Consider the following 24292-nt stretch of genomic DNA (forward strand, 5'->3'; position numbering starts at 1 on the left):
TTTCAGAGTGGAAGCAAGTTTCAAGTATTACCTGGTCCAACCTCCTTGGGAGGCGGCAACGGACAGAGGACGAATGATGTGCTCAAAGTCACCCAAGTAGTTACAGGCAGAGCAGCACTAAGTCCAGGTCTGTGGATTCCTTTTTAAAAAGAAACCCCTTGAGCACAGGTGAGCCAGGAACTGGAGATAAAGTGATGAAGGACACACATTTCCTGCATGTAAACAGTGTCATCCGTAGGGTGTGCAGAGGAGCTGGAGTGTGGGAAAACCACAGGAAAACCGTTCATCTCAGATGGGGACCAGCGGGCTGGTTCAGGGACTTGAATCTTGATTAGACCACCAGAAATTAGCCAACTAGAAAGGGTATTATAGGCAAGGGAAAAGTGTATGCAAAAGCAAGGACTTAGTTTTGAGGGGCCTTAAGACAACCATATGAAGTAGGTACTAATTATTATCCCCATTTTACAGATGATGAAACCAAGGCCTAAAAGAAGCTTGGCCTTGTTTCAGTGAAAGGGGAGGAGCATGGCTGCAGAAACTTCCACCCTAAGCCAGCTGGCCTGAACTGGTCGTGTCTGCAGGTCTCCCAGAGCGGTTTCTTTGGGAAATGACAAGATGTGATCTGCATCCTATGAAAGATAGTGGGAGGGACCAAGACCGGATGTGAGGACCCCGTGTGGAGGATTTTAGAGGTAACCCAAGTGAAAATTACGACTGTGTGAAGCAGACCTTGGTGACCATTTTGATAAGGAGAAAGGGAAGGGGAAAAATACAGGCACCAACCCCAGGTTTCTGAATTGTGTAACACAGTGAGTGACAGAACCGATTACCAAGAAAGAGATACAAAGGGGAGGAAGGGGTTGGGGGGACAGGTGCTTGGGTTCATAGTAACCACGGCTTCCACCCAGGCTGCTCCCCTGCAGCACTGAGCAACACTGCCACTCCGGTGCCCAGGAAGCAAGTGGCCCGGAGCAGGGGCCCGGGAGGGGCACAGAGCATGACTTACTAAGAGGAGCAGAACAAAGCAAATGGTCACAGGCATGAGAAAGGAAACTGGTTCTTTTGACTTTGGCAGAAATCTTGGAACATTGAAGATCACAGAAGCTATGGACTCCATGCCATTAGACTCCCAGCCACTTCGTCCGTTCAGATTCAGTGTTACCTACAACCCTCGGACAACACCCCGAGACCAAAACAGCAGGGCTGTGGACAAGCAGCCAACCTGCCTTCTGTTGGTACCTCGTCCTGGCTGGACGGGGACACTACAGTGGCCGGTCTCAAAAACTCTACAGAATTAAAAACTTCCTGGCTGAACAAAGTATCACCTTCCCAGAGGAAATGTGAGTGGGATCAGACTATTCCACTCCCTGGCCCAGGATTTGTACCTTTGTTTTTTCCCTATGGTTTTGATTTGCTCATCTCTTTAGAACTCAGCTCAGGATGTTATATGGAAACCAACTTGACAATAAACTATTTGTGAAAAAAAAAAGAAAAAAAAAGAACTCAGCTCAGAAAATTTGGGAAAGAAAAAACAATTAAAAAAAATCCACCCATTATCTCTCCATCTTAAGAAAAACAATGCTTAACATCTGGATGTCTTTCTACCAACTTTTCTTAAATGTAATCTTTCTTTTTAAAAGAAAACTTTTAAAAATGTTTGTTTTTGAGAGACAGAGAGAGAGAGAGCGCGCGCATGCACGCAAGCGTGAGTGGGGGAGGGGCAGAGAGAGAGGGAAACACAGAATCGGAAGCAGCTCCAGGCTGAGCTGTCAGCACAGAGCCGGACAAGGGCCTCCAACCCACAAACCATGAGATCATAACCTGAGCCGAATTTGGACGCTCAACCGACTGAGCCACCCAGGCGCCCCTTAAATGTAATCTTTCTTAATATACTTGCAGTTCAGTAAGAAATTTATTTTTTCCTGCCTCACCACTTAAAAGTATTTAGTGCCCACTTTCTCATGTCCTTAATCTCAATTATCACCATTTTCAACAGCAGAAAAATAGTCTTTTAAATTGATGGACTATAATTTATTTAACCATTTAAAGTGTTTCCAGGAGCACCTGGGTGGCTCAGTCAGTTAAGCATCTGACTTTGGCTCAGGTTACGATCTTGTGGTTCGAGAGTTTGAGCCCCACGTTGGACTCTGTGCCGACAGCTTGAAGCCTGCTTCAGATTCTGTGTGTGTGTCTCTCTGTACCTTCCTGCTCACGCTCTTTCTCTTTCTCAAAAATAAACAAACATTAAAAACATTTAAAAACAAACAAAAATAAAAGTATTTTCAATTTTTGGCTGCTTTAAATGAAAATGTTCATTGGAACATTATGAAAATAGCTTTTTCTCTATTTTGGATTATTTCCTTAGAATCCTGTCTCAATCACGTGGCTTTTAAATTACCTGAATTCTGGGGGTGTCTGGGTGGCTCAACTGGTTAAGCAACCAACTCTTGATTTGGGCTCAGGACATGATCTCAAGGTTTGTAAGTTTGAGCCCCATGTCAGTCTCTGCGCTGACAGCACAGAGCCTGCTTGGGATTCTCTTTCTCCTCTCTAGGTCCCTCCCCTGCTTGCAAGGGCACACAAGTACCCTCTCTCTCTCTCAAACAACAACAACAACAACAACAAAACCAAACCCATGAAAATAAAGCACATGAATGCTGGAAATAACAGATACAATTAATCACAGATAAAATATGTACTGACCAACACATGTCAACTAAAAGGGAGAATAGAATGTGTAGGATTTGGCACATCCATACGTCTCATCTTAAACAACTGTAGGATAGATCAGTTCCAGCGTCCTTTTAAGGACGGGGTGACAGAGGTAATTCAAGGCTTTTAGGAACTAGAATGACTCCATCAGCTGTGGGCTCTGTTATCTGATTTTAACTTTGGAAGTGTGGGATTCCACTAAATGCAGTGAACTTTTTAAAATCTGCTACATACTTGGTTCTATGCCAGGAACTGGATAAGACAAAGAGAGAAGACTTAGGCTCTGCCCTCAAATGCTTGCAGCCTCGGGTGTGAAAACTACCCTAATAGAAGCACATACGGACACAGAAGGAGCGACATTCAGGGAAAACTTCAAAAAGATGAGCACTGATGGGAGTGATTCCTAAGGGATTAAAAAGTTCACGAAGGAGAGAATGGGAAGGCTGCACCAAGCACATGCGTACAGAGGTGACACAACCGTGTGACACCTTGGGGGCACTGCCAGTATTTCAGTCTTCACGGATGCAACGTGCAAAAAATAAAAAGCCAGATGTGGATTGCAAGGTGGCAGATGCAACACACCCCAGAGGCTCTTTGGCCTCGATGCAGAGCTTAGATTTCATCTGCTAAGTCAATGTTTCCAAAGGTCAAAATGAAAGATGATTTTTTAGGTGGCGCAAGGACAACGACTTACGTATTTTTAAATGCATCTTATTAAAAGACATAAATAACACACCATACATGTGATTTCACAAGTTATTCCTCAGGATAAAGCTCATTAAAGAAAGGCAGTCTTTTCAAAATCATGACGGTGGCATTTGAATGATAAAACACTTTTTTCCACGATGGGGGGGGTCTCATGAAGTTTTAAGCAAAGCAGTAATGTGAACTTAGGTTTTAGAAACTTCTCTCTGGTATACAGGATGAATTGCAAGGTGAGTAGAGCAGCAGGAAAAGTGATTAAAAGACTGATGCCAAGATCCAGGTGAGATATGGTTAGAAGTTGAAGTAGGTGGAGAGGCTGATCATGGGGAAAGAGACGTAGAAGAGCCTTGGATGATCCAATCTGACTGGGGTGGGAAGAAGAAAGGAGGTTTTGTTGGTGTTTGTGTGTTAGGAGGGGGAAGAGTAGAAGTGGATCTATTAACTTTAATAAGAGGCGTGTTGAGTTTAGGTCGTCAGATGAACAGTGTGATATTGTGAAAAATAAAAATAATGAAAGTTTCAGTTCAAGGGGGTGAGAACTAAGTGATACTTGATGTAAAGTCACTTGCAAATTCTCAGCACAGACTGTATGAGCGACGGATAAATGTTAGGGATAATCATTACCTTTTGTAGCCCTCTGGGGAGGAAATGTCTTACTTGATTTTTGGTAACGTATTTTCCAGGTGGGACTCATTAACTGAAGTTATGACTTCTTTCTTTTTTAAAGCAATCTCCACACCCAGCATGGGGCTAGAACTCACCACCCGAGTCTCATGCTCTACTAATTGAGCCAGCCTGGTGCCTCAAGTTATGGCTTCTTTTTAATGTGTCTCCTTTTAAGTTACTGAACAGAAAGAAAAGGCTCAGAAAGCCTGTAAATACTACTATTAAATAGTCTCAACACAGATTACAAGGCATTGACTAATTAAAGAAAGGAATTTATCTTTGTTGTTGTGAGAGGGGCACTTGGTGTTTTCTTTTCCAAAGTGAAAGATGGCATTGGGTTAATAACCAATCTGCATATTATTCCTTTTTTTTTTTTAATTTGAGAGAGAGCGAGAGAGTGCACAGAACAGGGGAGGGAGAGGGACAGAGGGAGAGACAGGGAATCCTCAAACTGGCTCCATGCCCAGCAGACCTTTATACCACATCCTGAGATCCTGACTTAAGCAAAAATTAAGATTCCTCGCTCAATGACCGAGCCACCCAGGTGCTCCTGCACACATTACTCTTTAAAAGAAAAGGTACGAGAAAGCTTGAAGTTCTTGCCCAATACAGAGCTGTTCCTTCCTCTATGATTCCTTCATTATAGCATATAGTAATTTTTAAAAAATGTTTTATTTATTTTTGGGAGAGAGCGCACGGAGAGAGCAGAGGAAGAGGGAGACAGAGGACCCCAAGCGGGCTCCGCGATGACAGCAGTGGGCCTCATGCGGGGCTCGAACTAACTCACAAACCGTGAGATCACGACCTGAGCTGAAGTCAGAGGCTCAACCTATTGGGCCACCCAGGGGCCCCAGTACATTTTTTTTCCCATCTCAGCTTTTTCTCCCAAACTCGATCGAGAGTTTTCTTACTCGTCTTTACACCATCAGAGACTAATGTCTTGCATATTGTTGGGCCTTAATTAGCATCAATTGATTATTCAGTGAAGCAAAACACAGGGACACCAGAACAAGCAATATTACCTCATTTTACTCTTACACCAACCTCACCAACTTTCTGTCAAGCAGAGGCGACTAGGATGAACTCCTAGGGAGAGACACCGCTCTTCTCGCGACCGAATAAAGGATGTGGCACTCAGGAGCCGGACTGCTAGGTCAGACCCGAACTCGACCACTCGCCTGCTGTGTGACCTTGCCCGCACCGTGACCCCTTCGCTACTGGTATCAGAAGCAGCGGGATTCCCCGTCCTAAAACCAGAGTCCAGCATTCTGCACGCTGCTTCATACCGGGAGTCCCCTCCCTGTCCCTCTCCGGCTTTGAACCTCAGGACCGTAAGTAGGCGGCCCCAGCCAACACCGACGCTAACAACCCGGGCTGACGTTAGCTTTTACTCTGCGGCCAGCGGGTTGATCCACAGTGCGGCGCAATGGTCCTCACCGGGTCGCCCCCGACNCGCCCATCCCCCCTGCAGCTCCCGGGCCCTTCCGCCTCGCGCTTCTGATGTCTGCGCGCTCGAGTACCCAAGAAGACTTAGGCCACTTGGCAGGTAGGAGTGCACACAGGGATTGTAGGACTAAGGTCTTGTAGGCGCAGACACGTCCCCGGATCGGGTCGGTACTGATTTGTAGACAGCCTTCTGCGGCTAAAAGGGCATTTATACGCTTAAAATGCTCCTTTTCTGCGTCTTCTGCTGCCCCTCGTTGCGCGCCCCCTTAAAGCCCGGGGCAGAACTAAAAGTTCCAAGTCAGGCTTTATTCAGACGGAGAAACTCATGGCATGTGTTGGTCTCCAGCTTTGGAGACCTGAGCTCAACCCTTCCCACGTGACACCAGGTATGGACTCTTCAGTTGCACATGGCCTCTGTTTCTTCATCTGTTTGTTGTGGGTACCGAGTCAAGGTTACCTTGTACTTCCCTTAGTAAACTGTCCGCCCGCCTCGGGCCTGTGGTGGCCCGTGGTGTGCTGGCGCTGGCCCACCGGACCAGACTTAAAAATTCAGAATTTGGCTAGCCAGTCCTTAAATACTGCCGTTATTAAAATTTAAGTTATTTCGCCTTACAATTAAATAAATTATTTTTAAAACGAAGGTGTTCGATACTGAAAACTGTAACTTCCTAATTATTTTACTATGTGCTCTTGGGGTTTACCTCTAGCCTATTTGTGTGGTGGGAATAGTAGGCACAAACCTTCCCAACATCCACTTTCAGTCACACCACCTGGGCGTATTCACTCACTGCAAATGAGCGCCTCTTCGTTCCCTTTTATTGAATATTTACCAAATACCACAGTCCAAGTAAGTCCTGAAGTCTTAAGACTTTAGAAGTTACTAGCTAGTTATTAAAATTACGTAACCCCCAGCACATACTCCTTATGTGATGTTTTCCCACCAACACACTTCTGTCACGACTCACATAGTGGAACTGGAGGGACCATTATCAGGAAAGATTTATTAGAGATAAATATACTTGGCTTTGAGCCTGGTGCTAAGTTGAGAGAGCCCCCATTCTACATTTTTTTGGAAGCAATTAGTATCTATGAAACTGGTTTCCCGTTATTTCAGCATCCTTTGTTGAAAAGCTCTCCTCATTCAGTTGTCTTTGCACTTGGATCGAAAATTGATTATCTGTATGTAGTAGGAACCCCTCCCTAAGGAGAAAGAAAAAAATTGAAGAGAGAAGAGAAGACTTCAAGGTCACCTAGATAGGAGTCCAGCTGCCTACATCCCCCATGTTCTTGTAAACTGAAACAACTTAATCAGACTACATGTTTATGTGTATTACCATATATGGGAGACAAAGAAATAGAAAATGCATAAAAAACCCTATGCCATATGATGTGGGCCGCTCAGTTCTTTTGGGTACGAACCCAACTGAGTGGTGCCGGCAAAATAAAGTTGCCTCCTGGAAAGAAAAGTCTCGGTGTCACAACTCTGAGCGAGAATCCTGCAACAATATACCCTTGGGTCTTTTGCTGGACTCTATTCTGTGCCATTGAGCTAGTTAACTAACTTACTTTGTCTTTCCTTCCTCCCTCCCTCTTTCCTTTCCCTTTCTTTCTTTCTTTCCTCCTTCCTTCCTTCCTCTCTTTTTTTCTTTCTCTCTTTCCTCCTTCCTTCCTTCCTCTCTCTTTCCTTTCTTTTTTCAGAGCAGAGAGAGGGAGAGAGAGATTCCCAAGTAGGTTCCATGTTGTCGGCACAGTGCCCAACATGGGGATCGATCCCAGGAACCCGTTGGGATCATGACCAGAACTGAAACCCAGGTGCCCCAAGCTAGTTATCTTTCTTGATGCTAATACCACACTGTCTTTATTCTTGTGGCTTCATAATTATAGTCTCAAAATTATTTTCAACTTTGTTCTTTTTTCAAAGTTGTTTTGGCTATTCTAGAGCTATTTTGCATTTCCATATGAATTTTAGAATTAGCTTGTCAATATCTACCAAAAAAAAACCCAAACAAACCTGCTGGGATTTTGAATTGACATCTCAGCAAATGAAGTCTTCTGATGAATAAGTTGTATTTCATCAGCGGGTGTTCTTATGAACAAGTTATATCTTCCCATTTATTTAAATCATTAAAACATTATTTAAGTCATTTCTCTCAGCAATGTTTTGTAATGTGAGTTTTGTACGTCTTTTGCCGTGTAGGCTTGCTTTGTTTTTTTGTGATTCTCTTTATGGGGCTTTGCAATTGTGTTTTTACAGATTGAAGATTTGTGGCAACCCTACATTGAGCAAGCCTATTGGTGCCATTTTTCAAATAGCATTTGTTCACTTCATGTCTCTGTTGCATTTGGTATTTCTGCAATATTTCAAGCTTTTTCATTATTATATTTGTTATGGTGATCTGTTGATCACCTGCAGGACTATGAGCTCTATCAGTTAACCATTTGTTTACCCCTTTCCTTTGTTCTTGGGGAGCCAGGAGTGCCCCAGGAGTATCGCACATCTCCCACCCGGGGTGGGGGGTGTTTGCGGCCTGTCAGCTTGCCTTCTGCTCCCTCATCACTGTGATCCGTGATTATGACTCCCTGAACGCCCAGGTGATGGTTAGCATTGTTTAGCAATACAGTATTTTTAAGTTATGTACATCTCTCTTTTTAGACATAATGCTATTGTATGTTTAATAGACTATAGGGTACTGTAAACATAACTTATGTACACTGGGAAACCAAAAGATTCATTTGACTTGCTTTATTGTGGTATTTGCTTTATTGTGGTGGTTTGGAACTGTACAATATCCTGAGGTATGCCTGTAGTTATCTTGAAGTATTTCTCATGGACGATCACAGTATATACGTCAGTCCTTGATTGTTCACTGCTAGTTACGGAACAAAGCTGGATCTCTGGCGGAAAAACCAAGTGGCTCTTGGAGATCTTGGTGGATCGGAGTTTTATTTTACACTGGCAGGCTCAGAGGAGATCCTTCTCCAGAGGGCTGAGACCTGAGCACAAGCATGAGGGACAATTTATCATCTGTTACTTCCACATTCTGCATTAGTAGGAATTTGGCGCACACGCCAGCAGGACAGGAAGAAGAACCCGGGAGAGGAGTCTCTAAACTAGGGACTAGAGCTTCTGTGAGTCCCGTCGGCCATCTTAGGGTACATATCTTTATTTTCCCAACATTCCCCCCTCTGATGCTCCTTTTAAAAATCTTTTTCAGTAGGCATCACCCTTTAGCACTAGGGGTTGGTACCCTCGAGGGCTAAGGTGTGTGTTGCAGTTTGGCGAGCAACGGTGTTTTCAGTGAAGTGTACCAGGGTGTTTAGGGTACAGGGGCCGACGGTCACAAGTAAAATTCTGGAAAGGAGGGGCCCTGCCGGGGCAGGGAGCCAGGATGACCAGTTTGTGGGGCAGCCTCTATTCGTCCAGTAGTAAGGAGCAAGATCAGGGTCATGACACTGGTAAGGAGCAAGGTTGGCAGAGTTGCATCTGAGCACCCGGACTTGGTCCACACGCTGATTCCTCAGGCTTCTGCCATGCGCAGGCCAACAGGCTTCCCGGGTGTGGCTGGAGCAGGGCTGAAGATCTCAGGGGCCAGCGTCTTTTTGAGGGTCATTTTAAGCGGGTTGACCAGACTGAGTCACTTTGCCAGGCCGAGGGCATCTCGGAGTTGGCCGCCTTAATTCTGGAGTGATGGACCCATGGGGTCTTATTTTCATCCCCACAGAATAATAAGCACAGAAGATTGTCTACACATGAAATACTGTGACAGTTTTTCTGAAGTTTATCTAAAGTTGTCTAGTTTAGGCAAACAACAAACATTTAAAGACAGAACTAGAATTTAACATTCATAACAGTGCGTTGTTGAAACATAGTTTTTCACTCTAAAAACTCCCATTTCCAGAGATAGCCAAATCGAGACCAATGTGTTTGTAGAACAAGTCCAGTTTTAACAAACCTGCCCTAAGTACTTAATACGCTCATCAAGAATAGCAATAGATCATGAGGATCTTTTAAAGTTTGCTTTGCTGGAACTTTTTGTAATGAAATTCCAGATTGAACTTTTCATAGCCTCCCTGGGCCAGAAGCCAGGCCAAATACTTGCCATCACAAAGGCCTGCAGTACCTGTAGAATTAGGCAAATTCCTCTTCACAAGGTCCCTGAGATATCCTGAGGTCCTGCACCTGCCAGGAAGTGACCTTGTTTACTCACCTGGGGAGGCTGCTGGGAACTCTGTAAGCAAGGTATCCGGCCAACATTTCCAAGGGCTTTATGGCTCCATGTTTCATAAAGTCAACCTTAGTTCCTTAAAGCTGTCTGGTCATATCTGAGTCTATACATGTCTCTCAAATATGACATTCCAGTCAAAGCCTTGGTAAAATCGAGGACTTAGTAAGCAACTGAGAGGTGTTTACACACAGACCTCTGGATCACCTGCTGGGCCAACTCCTATCTGCCTCACAAGACTTAACTCAGACTTCGCCTGCTAAGGGAGTTAGTGACTTACACATGGACAGTTTCCTATTTGTAGTGATATTTGGGATTCTCCACCTTGTGTACTCTAGCTTGTTTCTTGAGGTAGCCCTCTCAGGCAGGGATGGGCGTGGCGTGATCCAATGCCTCAGGCGGGTGCTCTGCTTTGGCGGTTGTGGGGAGGAGAGTGACGGTGCTCCAGTCCCTTCTTGAACCAAGAGCTGCACCTCGCTCTTTTGAGGGTGTAAACTCCCCGTACCGGGGGCGCAGCCGAAGTTGGTTGCACTCTTCAACCCAGGCCAGTTCCAATCTCCAAATCCCAGTCCGCGCGCCCCGCTGAAATTGCCTTAGACACAGCGTCCCAGGCAACCCCCTCGGGCGATTCCAGGCTCCCTGCCGAGCTCTGGGGGCGGAGTCAGAATCGCTGCTTCCTTCTCTGGGTCAGGCTGGCGCGCATGGGCGGGGGCTTGCCCGCAGGGTGTTCTGAGCCCGAGCCCGCTGGAGTGAGGAAAACCGGGTCCCTCTATGGCTCGTCACCCGAAACACGAACTCACAGGCTAATTTCCCAGTTTTTAGTTCCTTGCCTTCCCTCTCGAGTTCCAGCCAGCCAGGGGCGCGGATGCCCGGTGTCTGCGCGGCTCTTTCAGGGGCCCCAGCCGCCCGGGAGCTACAATGGCGGCAGGCACGCCACCACTCTGAAGTCTAGCCTCCAGGAGCAGCACAAAGAAGCAGTTTTACACATAGACAGTTTCACTGGTAACCTACTACATCCGTCCTTTTCAAGACTCTTAAGGCATTTGGACTAGTGTCTAATCCTAAATGGTTTCATACCGTAGTAAAGGAAGTATGGCCTACAGCGATCCCACAAATATGGAAGTAGATTTGTTTCTTTAGTCACATGTTGGTGCCTTAGAATCATTCTGCGTTGAGTGTTTATAAGTATTTACAAATGGTGCTTTTAATTAGTCATGGCATATCAAGGCAAAAATAAGCTTTCTTAAAATACAACTCTGTAAAGAATGCTGTGTATCTAGAGTAGTGGACCCCATTCACTACCAGAGTCTTCATCTAAAAGCATGGGCGGGGGGCGCCTGGGTGGCTTAGTCGGTTAAGCGTCCGACTTTCGCTTAGGTCATGATCTCGCGGTTCGTGGGTTCGGGCCCCGCGTCGGGCTCTGTGCTGACTGCCAGCTCGGAGCCTGGAGCCTGTTTCAGTCTGTGACTCCCTCTCTCTCTGACCCTCCCCTGCTCACGCTGTCTCTCTCTCTCTCCTAGAAATAAATAAAAACATTTAAAAAAAAAATAAAAGCATGGGCGGATCCATCAGTCCAGGTGTCTTTACCATAACAAATCTTATGGGGAGCCTTTAATTCTGAAATCGACAAAAGCAATGTTGAAAAAGACTGACCAAGCACTCTGTGATGAGAACGACATAGCAGAACCTTCTTGGGAATGTATCCTAACATCTAAGAAATCCTCCCTTTGATGATAGCACCAGGACATATAATTTTCTCCAGGTGTTTCATCTGTATAATAGGGGTAATAATGGTTATCCCACACAATTATCCTAATGACTAAGTGAAGAGAGCTTTGAATTAGAGATAAAAAGTTGGAAGTGTCAGCATACACATAGTGTTCAAATCCATGGGAATTGATGAGAAAATCTAGAGAGGAGGGTTGATAGAGGAAAAGAGCCCCCAGGCTCTTTCCAAATGTTTCCTGTTTATTTGTTCACTCAGCAGCTATTTTCTGAGTGCCATGATCTGCCAGGTACTGTGCCAGGCACTGGAGATGCAGGGATGAGCTCAGAGACCCAGAGAAAGCAGAGTCCCTTGAGGGAGGCAGCAGACACACAAATATATAGTTAGTTACAAACTGTACTAAACGCATGACAGGAAAAGTCCCAGCTACTGTGGGAGTACGTCATGAGGACCTAATTCAGATTAAATAAAATACTGGATGTACAGCCCCTAGCATTGCCTCTGACACACTTGTTCGAGGAAGGTGTCACTGAGGAGCCTGAAATTAAGTCCTCCATTAGAAACAACCTCAGGCTGCACGTAGTCCCAGTTCCAGGAAAAGCCTCAGCTGAAGCCACCTTTGGACTGCCCTTGGATCTGCCAATCAAAAGAAATGTGGAACATTCCTGTAGTCTTGGAGAGGAGTCAGGGTGGGGAGCTGCTGGTAGTTACTTTGTACAAACTTGCCAATCAATCACTGGTTGCAGGAGCCTTATGTAGATTCTCTGAGCCCACCTCATAATTGGTCATTTTAAAAGACTCTCAAAGGTCATGATTGGGTCCCGCCAAATGTAACGGATGCCTTGCAGATACTGAATGGTCAAAACTGTTACTATGCTGTTACTATGGGTACTGCACAGTTATGATTGCTGCTTATGTAATGATGCAAAACGTACAACGTGTGCACGTCAACACCCCCGCCCTTCCACCATAAAAACCCTGCGTGCCACTGTTCGGGGCTCCACCTTGCTGCTGCTGCGCGGGAGACAGGTGAGCCCCTGCTCGAGCTTGTAATAAAGACCCTTTTGTTCTTGTATCCGTGCCGGCTCCTTGGAGGTCTCTGGGGACTCGCGGTTCGGGCATAACATCACTAAGAAAGTGACAATTATGCTGACACCAGAGGATTAGTTGGAGTTAGCAAGGTGAAGAGTTGGGGATAAGACCACTGCCAGCAGAGGAAGGATATACAAGAGGGCCCGAGGCAGGAAAGAATCTGGGGTAGTCCCTGAAAGAGGACCCAATGTGACCAGAACATATGACAGTTAGAAAATGACAAGGCAAAAAACAAAACAAAAACAAAAACACCCAAACACCAAAAAAAAAAAAAAAAAAAAAAAAAAAAAAAAGAAANATAGACAATACAAAGGCAGAGGCCTGGCCACTCGGGCCAGAACCCTCCCCAGGGCCACTTGGTTCAAATAACTATGAAAACCACCCAACACCCTAGATACTACACCAGCATAGCCATCACTCACCTGAATTGCGTCTGCTTGAAGCAGTCCTCTTTCTAACTGCCCATCTTACCACCTGCCTCCCCACCAGCCTGCTCCCTTCACCATCAAGAATGTCACTTTGGTGCACTGTCTTGCAGAAACAGTTCGAGAATGTATCCTTCCTAGGCAGGGTATAATCAAAGTGCTGGAAGGGAAAAATCTGGAACCAAGAATACTCATCTAGCAAGGCTGTCGTTCAGAATAGGAGAGGTAAAGAGTTTCTCAGACAAACAAGAACCAAGGAATTCATGACCACTAAACCAGACCCACAAGAAATACGAAAGGAAGACCATAAGTGAGAGTATGAAAAATAGGAAGCACAAAAGCAGTAAAAATATATTTGTAAAAATGAGTCAAGGGAGTCACAAAATAAAAGGATGTAAACGGCACCATATACCTAAGGAGTAAAGGTAAAGGAAAGGAGTAAAGAATGGGTTTAAACTTAAGCAACCAACAACTTCATATAGAGTGCTATATGCAGAAGACACTATATAAAAACCTAATGGTAACCACAAATCAAAAACCAGTGATATTCAAAGAATAAGGAGAAAAGAATCCAAGTATATGACTAAAAAAAGACAGCAAACCATGAAAGAGAGAGAGCAAGAGAAAGAGAAAAACTGTAAAAACAACCACAAAGTAACCGAATGGAAATAAATATGTAGTATCAAAATTACTTTGAATATAAAAGGACTAAATGCTCCAATCAAAAGGCATGTGGTGCCAAAGTGGATAAAAAATTAAGACCCATCTATATGTTGCCAGAGGAGACTCGGTTCAGACCCAAAGACACCTGCAGCTAGAAAGTGAGAGCATGGAGGGGCACCTGGGTAGCTCAGTTGGTTAATTGTAAGGCTTCAGCTCAGGTCATGATCTCATGGTTCGTGGGTTAGAGCTCTGTGTCGGGCTTTGTGCTGACAGCTCGCTCAGAGCCTGGAGCCTGTTTCTGATTCTGTGTCTCCCTGTCTCTCAGTCCCTCCCCCGCTCACACTCTGTCTCTCCTTCAAAGATAAATAAAAATAAAAAATAAAAAATTAAACAAAAGTCCCAGACCAGATGGCTTCACGGGAGAATTCTAGCAAACCTTGAAAGAAGAGTTAAAAGGTGCCTGGGTGGCTCAGTCAGTTGAGTGTCTGACTGTTGATTTTGGTTCAGGTCATGATCTCACAGTCATGGATCAAGCCCAGAGTCAGGCTCCGCACTGTCAGCCCAGGGATTCTCTCTACTCTCTCTCTGCCCCACCCCTGGTTTGTGTGCACACACGTGTTTTCTCCCAAAATAAATTAGTAAGCATAAAAAAATAAAATAGAGTTAATATCTATTCCTATCAAAATATTCCAAAAAGTAGAAGAGGAAGGAAACATTCCAAATTCATTCTATGAGGCCAGCATTTCCCAATACCAAAACCAGAGAAAGACATCACTAAAAAAGAGAAGTACAGGCCAAATATCTCTGATGAAAATAGTTGCAAAAATCCTCAACAAAATACTAGCAAATCGAATCCAACAATACATTAAAAAAATCATTCACCACAATCAAGTAGGATTTATTTCCAGGATACAAGCATGGTACAATATCCATAAATCAATCAATGTGATACATCAACAAGAGAAAGGATAAAAACCATATGATCATTTAAATAGATGCAAAAAAAAAAAAGCACTTGACAAAGTACAACGTCCAATCATGATNGATATGTGAAATTTAAGAAACAAAATGAGCAAAGAAAAAAAAGACAACTCAAGAAACAAAACTCTTAACTATAGAGAACAAATTGATCATTATCAGAGGAGAGGTGGGGGGATGGGTGAAATTGGTGATGGGGATTAAGAGTACACTTATCCACCGTGATGAACACTGAGTAATGTATAGAATTGTTGAACCACTGGGGCACCTGGGTGGCGCAGTTGGTTGAGTGCCCTACTTGGGCTCAGATAGTGATCTTGTGGTTCATGAATTCTAGCCCCACGTTGGGCTCACTGATATCAGCGTGGAGCCTACTTTGGATCCTCTGTCCTCCTTTCCCTGCCCTTCCCATGCTTGTGTTCTCTCAACAATAAACATTAAAAAAAAAAAAAAGAATTGTNAGGATTTATTTCCAGGATACAAGCATGGTACAATATCCATAAATCAATCAATGTGATACATCAACAAGAGAAAGGATAAAAACCATATGATCATTTAAATAGATGCAAAAAAAAAAAAGCACTTGACAAAGTACAACGTCCAATCATGATAAGCCCTCAACACAGTAGGTCTAGATGGAATATACTTCAACATAATAAAGGCCTAAAATTAAAAAAAAATCCGCAGTGAACATGATACTCAATGGGGAAAAACTGAAAGCCTTTCTTCCCCCTAAAGTCAGGAACAACTCAAGGATGTCCACTGTTATTTAACATAGTACTGGAAGTCTTAGCCACAGCAATCAGGCAACACAAAGAAATAAAAGGCATCCGAATTGATAAGGAAGAAGTAAAACTTCCACTATTTGCAGATGACATGTATATAGAAAACCCTGAAGAGTCCACCAAAAAACTACTAGAACTGGTAAATGAATTCAGTAAAGTCACAGAATACAAAATCAATGTACGAAAATCTGTTGCATTTCTACACACTAATAATGAAGCAGAAGAAATAGAAATTAGGAAGACAGTCCCATTTACAATTGCACCAAAAATAATCAAATACCTAGGAATAAAGAGGTTAAAGACCAGTACTCTGAAAACTCTAAAACACTGAGGAAAGAGATTGAAGATGACACAAAGAAATGGAAACATTCCATGCTCATGGATTGGAAGAACATGTATCGTTAAAATGTCTATACTACCAAAGCAATCTATGGATTGAATGTAAAATACCAACAGCACTTTCACAGAACTAAAACAATCCGANAATATAATGCTGTATGTTAACAACCCTGGAATTAAAATTAAAACAAAAAATGAAAAAGAATGCATCCCTCATAGGGAAGAGTCTAGTGACAGCAAATCTGAGAGAAATTCAGCAAGAAACATTAAAAGCCAGCATCTTTTCTTTCTTCTTTTTAGATGGAGACAGAGAGAAAGCATGAGCAGGGGGGGAGGAGGAGGAGGAGGAAGAAGAAGAGAGAGAGAGAGAGGGAGAGAGGGAGGGAGAGAGAGAGAGACAATCCCAAGCAAGCCCTGTGCTGTTACTATAGAGCCCGATGCAGGGCTCGAACCCATGAACCTGATCATGACCTGAGCTGAAATCACGATTCAGATGCTTAACCAACTGAGCTATGCAGGTGCCCCCAAAGCAGCATTTTATTGCCACTCAGGTAAAGTACAAATGCAAGGTTCAGAATTTAACTTAAAATTCAGAAGTGAAATGGTCTATCAAAGGGATGCATATTAACACCATTTTTTGAGCTGAAAAATGGCACTTCTCAGGGAAAATCTGATCGATTTGGCTGGCTGGTTCTCCAGTGAGGACTGATTTTGCCAATTAGTTCATATGGCAACTATTTCCAAAACAAATGAGCTAAATCTGCAGCCCTCAAGATTTTGATGAAAATACATCTAAAGTATATATTCATTATACAATACACAAAAATTTATAAATAAACCCTGCAACTATTTAAATTTATGAGGAAAAATTTATTTTTATATTTTTATGTTTATTTGTTTTTGAGAGAGAGAGAGTGCACAGGGGAGGGGCAGAGAGAGAGGGAGACACATAATCCAAAGCAGACTCTGAGCTGTCAGCACAGAGCCCAGTGCGGGGCTTGAACTCACAAACTGTGAGATCATGACCTGAGCCGAAGTCGGATGCTTAACTGACTGAGCCACCCAGGCGCCTCATGAGGAAAAATTTAAATACCAACTTTAAGACATATGAGAACTTTAAGACATATGATAATAGTTCTCCTTTTTTCCCCCGTTACATTTCCTTTACTTATTTTGAGACAGAGAGAGAGAGAGCGCACATGAGTCAGAAGAGGCAGAGAGAGAGGGAGAGAAAGAATCCAAGCAGGCTCTGTGCTGTCAGCATACAGCCTGACATGGGGCTCAATCTCATGAACCGTGAGATCATGACCTGAGCCGAAATCAAGAGTCAGATGCTNCATTTGAAACAGCCTGGATGGAGCCAGAGAGTATGATGCTAAGCAAAATAAGTCAATCAAGAAAGACAAGTAACCACATGATTTCACTCATATGTGAAATTTATTTATTTATTAACTTACATTTTATTTATTATTGACAGAGTGAGACAGAGCACGAACAGGGGAGGGTCAGAGAGAGGGGGAGACACAGAATCTGAAGCAGGCTCCAGGCTCTGAGCTAGCTGTCAGCANTGCTCCAAGAACACACAATTTTTCAAAATTATTTTAAGGTCATCCTAGCATGAAACCAAAAACATGAAGACAACTGGATTACAAGGTAAACTCAAGAGTATGTGCTAACTGGATGGGGAGAGGAGTCTGGAACAAGGAGAGGTCAAGAGGGATTCCTAAATTTCTAACCAGGAAATGTAAGTTTGAGATCCAGTCAAAATTCAGTTGTGTTCATGGTTCATTAAGGTATCTCTTAAATGATTTTAGTTATACTTTATCACATTTTGGCAGAGAGGGGATATTATGGTAACATGGGGAAATGTGAAGATTTGTGAAGAAATTTCAAGAAAATCCAAAGTCCACTGTAGCAGAGCCCTTGGGCGTTTCAGTCAGTTAAGCATCTGACTCTTGACTTTTGCTCAGGTCATAATCTCACAGTTCATGAGATCGAGCCCCAAGTCAGTTTGTACGCTGACAGCACAGAGCCTGCTTGGGATTCTCTTCCTCTCTCGCTGCCTCTTCCCCTCCCCCCTCCCCTCATTCACACACATGCAAGGTCTCTCTCTCTCTCTCTCAAAATAAATAAACATTTAAGAAACGTAAAAAATAAAGTTCAGTATAGCTTACATGTTCATGTTCACTCTAGCTTTTGTTTTATAAAAAGGCCTAATTTCACAACTTTAAAAAATGTAATGAAAAAGTTTAGTGGGGGGAGGTTGTCAGGAAACTAGGCACCCAGTTCAAAGTTATAAATTAAAGAATCTGCTTGAGGCCAAGATGCAGTAACAAAACTCTCTCACCTTAAAGAACACTCTCCTTCCACCTGAAAAGAAGAACAACACATGTACAAAAAATATATGAAACAACAATTTTTAAGACACTGGACGTCAGGCAATAAAGGACAGCGATTCCTGAGAGACTGAGATCGTAGGAGGGTGCCCTGCAATGAACTTAAGAGGGATTCCAGGCTGCAGCACCGGGGAGGGGAACACAGGCTAGAGTACGGGAGCCCACGGTGGCCATGTCCGTGGGGGAGAGTACCAGGGAGGAGAGACCGGCACAAGAGGAAAAATCTTGGAGATCAGGGGAGGGTATTCAGAGTACTGACATGCCTGTGTGTGAGGAACAGCCACAAGCACGCTGGGGAAAAGAACAGTGGAGAGACTCGGGAAACATTGCCCAACACTCACATGGGGCCAGAAGACAGCGTGTTCCCAACAGCTAAACTGAAAATCCTCATGGTTCATTGGACATAGGATAGTCTTTCTTCAGTTGTTGGAAATAATTAGCCCCAGACCAATGGTTCTCAACCTGGAGTCATTTTGCTCCCCTCCTCCAGGAAACACTTGGTAATGTCTAGCCACATACTTAAAGAAAAAGATTTTTTAATTTTTTTTTTTTTGAGAGAGCACACAAGAGCAGGGAGAGGGGGAGGGAGGGAGGGAGAGAGAGAGAGAGAGAGAGAGAGAGAATCTTAAGTAGACTCCACTCCCAGTGCACAGCCTGATGTGGGGCTCAATCCCACAACCCTGGGATCATGACCTGAGATAAATTTTTGACTATCAGGACTAATAGTGTGGTGCTCCCAGCATCTAGTAGGGAGGCCAGGCATAGTAGTAAGCATCCTGCAATGCACAGGATGCTCAAATTGTCAGGATGACAAAAAAGCGCCATGTGGTCCAGGAGTCAGTAGTGCTGAGGTTGAGGAACCTTGCCCTATAATACATGCTACTCTAGACTTCCCTAAGGAATCTTAAAAGCAAGACTCCAAAAGATCAAAGGATTACACTGTTTCCAAATAAATTAACTGTATCCCAGAACAAAGCTCAAGAAAGTTTACAGGAATACAAAACTATCAGGTACCCAACAGGGTAAAAGTCACAATGTTGGACATTCAGTTCTTCCTCCTCTAATCAAAGATTACCAGACATACACACGCAGGAAAATCTAACCCATATTGAGGAGAAAAATCAACCAACCAATCAAAAGGACTGACATAGATACCCAACCCAGGACTGACCTAGATATCAGAAGTGACATAAAATGACATTAAATATATATATATGTATTCTGTAAATTCACAAGATTAAGTAGACATAGGCAGATATTAAAAAGACTGAAATCAAACTTCTAGAGATAAACGTTACAATGTCTTAGATGAAAAATACACTGATGGGATTTAACAGCAGATTAAATATTTCAGAAGGAAAAAGATTAGTGAGCTTGAAGGCACAGCAATAAAAACTGTGCAATCCAAAACAAAACAAAGAAAAGGGATTTTTAAAAATGAGATTGGGAAAGAGAAAGAGCATCAATGAGTTGTGAGACAACGTTAAGTGGCCTGATATACAAATATTTGGAGCCCCTAAAAGAAGGGAAGAGGGGAGATAACTGAAATATACTTGAAGAAATAACAGCTTACGATTCCCCAAACGTGATGAAAATTATAAATCCACNACTTGAAGGCACAGCAATAAAAACTATCCAAAACAAAACAAAGAAAAGGGATTTTTAAAAATGAGATTGGGAAAGAGAAAGAGCATCAATGAGTTGTGAGACAACGTTAAGTGGCCTGATATACAAATATTTGGAGCCCCTAAAAGAAGGGAAGAGGGGAGATAACTGAAATATACTTGAAGAAATAACAGCTTACGATTCCCCAAACGTGATGAAAATTATAAATCCACAGATCCAAGAATCTCAATGAACCCCAAACACAAGAAATATGTAAAAAACTACATCATGGCAAATCATAACCAATTTGCTAAAAAACAAAAAACAAAACCAAAACAGCAACAACAAACAGTGATAAAGAGACAATTTTAAAAGCATCCAAGAATAAAAAGACACCTCATGTAGGAATGCCTGGGTTGCTCTTCGAATAAGTAACTGGGTAATGATCTCGAGGTTCATGAGTTCGAGCCCCGTGTTGGGCTCTTTGCTGGCAGCTCAGAGCCTGGAGCCTGCTTCAGCTTCTCTTTCTCTCTCTCTCTCTCTCTCTCTCTGCCCCTCCCCTGCACGCACTCTCTCTCTCTCTCTCTCTCAAAAATAAACATTAAAAAAAAAGACACCTCATGTATAAAGATAAGGGTGATGTAAGATTTCTCTTCAGAAAGAGTGCAAGTGAGAATACAGGGGCACAATATCTCTAAAATACTGAAAGATTAACTGTCAACACAGAACCCAATACTTAGCAAAAATCTTTCCAAAACAACAGCAAAATAAAGACATAATCAGGCAAATGAAAGCTGGAAGAAGTCACAACCACACTATACACCACAAGAACCCACACTACATGCATAGACCCACACTATAAGAAATATAAAGGAAGTCAGGCAGAAGAAAATGAGGCCAGATGGAAACCTAGATCTCCACGAAGGAGCAAAGAGCACCAGAAACAGTAACTTTGTGAATAGATTTTTTTCTTATTATTGAAAACTTTTTAAAAGAAAATAATAACAATGTACTGTCGGGTTTTTAACATTTGCAAAAGTAAAATTCATGATCAAAAGAGTGTCCATAAAGGCCAAGAGGGAAGAAATGGAAGTACTTACTGCAAGGTTCTTATGGTGTCGGCAGTGGTATAATGCCACTTGAAGGCAGATAGTGAGAAGTTAAACTCTGAAGTATAAACTCCAAAGTACAAACTCTGAAGAAGAAATAGATAAACAGAACAGCCCTGTATCTATTAAAGAAATTCAATGTGTGGCTAAAAGATTTGCCACGAAGTAAACTCCATGTCCAGATGGCTTCTCTAGTAAATTCTATCAAATATTTAAGAAAAAAAGAATGCCAATTCTACACAAACTCTTCCAGAAAACTGGAGAGAAAGGAAAACTTTCCAACTCATCCTGTGAGGCTGGTTTTACCCTTAATCTAACAACCAGGTAAAGCTATTACAAGAAAAGCTCAGACCAATGTGCCTTATGTGGTTTTATCGTAGGATACCACGATTAGTTTCACATTCAGAACTCAGTCAGTGTTTTAAGTATGTGTGGTGATGGAGCCTGACTAGACTTAAAATGGTGATCACTTTACAACATATCCCAATATCAAATCATGTTGTGCCTCTGAAACAAATATAATGTTATATGTGAATTACATCTTAAAATTAAAAAAAGAGGAACACCTGGGTGGCTCAGCCAGATAAGTGTCCGACTTCGGCTCAGGTCGTGATCCCACGAGCCCTGCGTCAGGCTTCGTCGGGCTCTGTGCTGACAGCTCAGAGCCTGGAGCCTGTTTCAGATTCTATATCTCCCTCTCTCTGACCCTCCCCTGCTCATGCTCTCTCTCTCTCAGAAATAAATTTTTAAAAAAACATTAAAAATGAAAAAAAAACTAAAAGAAAAGAAAAAGGGGCATCTGGCTCATTTGGTGGAATGTGCTGCTTTTGATCTCGGGGTTGTAAGTTCAAGCCCCACAGTTGGGTGTAGAGATTACTTAAAAATAAAATCTTTAAAAAAAATGAAAAAGAATCACACATCTCATCCTTTCTTCCTTTCCCTCCATTATGAGAAGGAAGTGTGATTTCAAAATCACCTAGAAAGCCAAGCTGTGAGCCAAGGCTCTGCCACAAATGACAGAATTGTTTGGAGGTAATGCTTTAAATGCAGGCCTCTTGGCATGTGAAAGAACCATGAGGGCCGCCTTAGGTGACAGGTAACAGAAGCCAGCCAGGAACCAGACGCAGGTCCTTTTGGCGTCATTAGCCACTACAAACAGGGCAGTAGTCATGCACAGGATGGATGTGGGGAAAAGGCAAAGTGTCGATTTTCATTTTTTTTTAAGTTTTTTTTTTTTACTGTTTTATTTATTTCTAGGAGAGAGAGAGAGAGAGACAGCGTGAGCAGGGGAGGGTCAGAGAGAGAGGGGGGGACAGACTCTGAAAGAGGCTCCAGGCTCTGAGCTGGCAGTCAGCACAGAGCCTGATGCGGGGCTTGAACCCATGAACTGCGAGATCATGACCTAAGTGAAAGTCAGACGCTTAACCGACTAAGCCACCCAGGCGCCCTGCAAAGTGTCGATTTTCAAATGTCATCCATGCATTTAATGCTTATTACTTGCTGTTTGTGAGATGCTTTTCTGAGAGGAGTTTGGGCACTGGAAAATGCCCAAAGAGTAAATGTCACATGAAATTAATTGCCTGCAATACTCATGAATTAAGTCTTACATGTATTTAGTACACAATAATAGCTAATATGTATTAGGCATTTGCTTATTTCCAGGATTGTTTATGTATTATCTCATTTAATCCTTCCCACAATTCTAATTGCAGGAAGTTGGTACTGTTGACAAATCAGGAAATTGAGGCACAGAGAAGTTAAATAATAACTTGCCCAAGGCCACACATATTGTGTCAAAACAGGATTTGGATCTAGACGTTTGATTCTGGAATCCACCCGTACTTTTAATCATGACACATACTATCTTTCATGTGACATGTGCATATACATATTCATATGTCATAGACATGCCTATACTGCATTTCAGGTTCCACATATACACGTTTTTTTATTTTATCTGTTCTTCTCTATTTGAAACCACATACACTTATACAGATTTTGTTTATCAGCAACTGAGTCCTAATTTGATCTGAATTATTTATACATGATTTCCCTTCTAAGTACAAGTCTCTGTACTTGCACAGAGATGTAAAGTTACAGATCTGAACTTTATTTTGGCAAATACAGAGACCCTGGCACTGGCCTCTTCTTAACTCTCTTGCACACATTTAGTCTTGAATTGCTGCTGCATTTCCTCTACAAATGATGCATTTAGGGCTCTTTGTAATCTCTGATGTGAAGAATAGATTCACATGCTGAGCTCATTAAAAACATGGTCAGGGGACAAAGAAAAAATTCAATGTAATTCATTATATCAAACAAATTTTAAAATAAAACTACATGATCATCTCAATAGATGTAGCAAAAGCGTTTGGTTATCATCCAACACAAAGTAGGCATAGGAGGGACTTTTCCACCTGTGAAAGAGCATCTACAAACATCTTAGAGCTACGATCATAGTTAATGGTGAAAGACTGAATACTTTCCTCCAAGATTAGCCCATAAGACAAGGATGTCCGCTCCATCACTACTACTCAACATTGTACTAGAGATTCTAGCCAGTGCAATAAGGCTGGCTAAATAAACACATACGTGTACATACATACATACATACATACAAGCTGTCCAGATAGTAAAGAAAGAAGTAAAACTATTCACAGATAACATGATCATCTACATAGATAATGTAAGGAATCTATTAAGAAATTACAAGAACTAGGGCACCTGGGTGGCTCAGTCAGTTAAGCAACCAACTTCGACTCAGATCATGATCTCATGGTTCCATGAGTTTGAGCCGCAAGTTGGGCTCTGTGCTGACAGCTCAGAGCCTGGAGCCTGCTTCAGATTCTGTGTCTCCCTCTGCCTCCGCACCTCCCCCACTCATGCTGTCTCTCTCTTGCTCTATTATAAACATTAAAAAAAAGAAAAAGAAAAAAGATAACGAAAGCCAAATTACATAGAGCTTTGTAAATCATTGTAAAGACTTTGGCTCCTTTACCATCACTAGAGGCTTTTGTGTGGATCATTGGCATGATGGGACTCGTGTGAGCTAACCCAACAGTATTACCTTGGTCACTAGGTAGGTAGTCGACAGAAGCTGGGGCCTTTCTTCCCTCTGTCCCCAAACCAATTTCTTCCCTAGCCCATTTTGGAAAGCAGTTTCCACCATTCATAGCAAAAAAATCTAGACGGCATCCTGATTCCTCCTTCTTTCCCATGCCTCACATCCAACCAGTTACTACTAGTCAAGGAGACCAGTTAGAAAGTTAATGTGGTAACGAGAAAGGTAATCTGGACGAGAGAGGATGTTCGCTTGGACCAGGGTGTGAGTGATGGAGGTTGTGACTCTAGATATATTTTGAAGGTAAAGGCAGCAGAATTCATTGATGCACTGCAAGCGGAGCATGAGAGAAAAGAAAGCA

The 24292-nt window shown here is 42.8% G+C and overlaps 1 protein-coding gene across 1 annotated transcript in view; it reads right to left on the reverse strand.

The window, feature by feature from the left end:
* Window positions 1-24292, reverse strand: part of THEM4 (thioesterase superfamily member 4) — a 79389-nt gene that overhangs the window by 20973 nt on the left and 34124 nt on the right. Inside the window, 1 exon segment of the mRNA XM_077772614.1 lies at window positions 32-81. Coding sequence (XP_077628740.1) covers window positions 32-81 — 50 coding nt within the window.

This window comes from Crocuta crocuta, unplaced genomic scaffold, assembly GCF_008692635.1.
Source record: "Crocuta crocuta isolate KB4526 unplaced genomic scaffold, BGI_CrCroc_1.0 scaffold415, whole genome shotgun sequence".
NCBI lineage: Eukaryota > Metazoa > Chordata > Mammalia > Carnivora > Hyaenidae > Crocuta > Crocuta crocuta.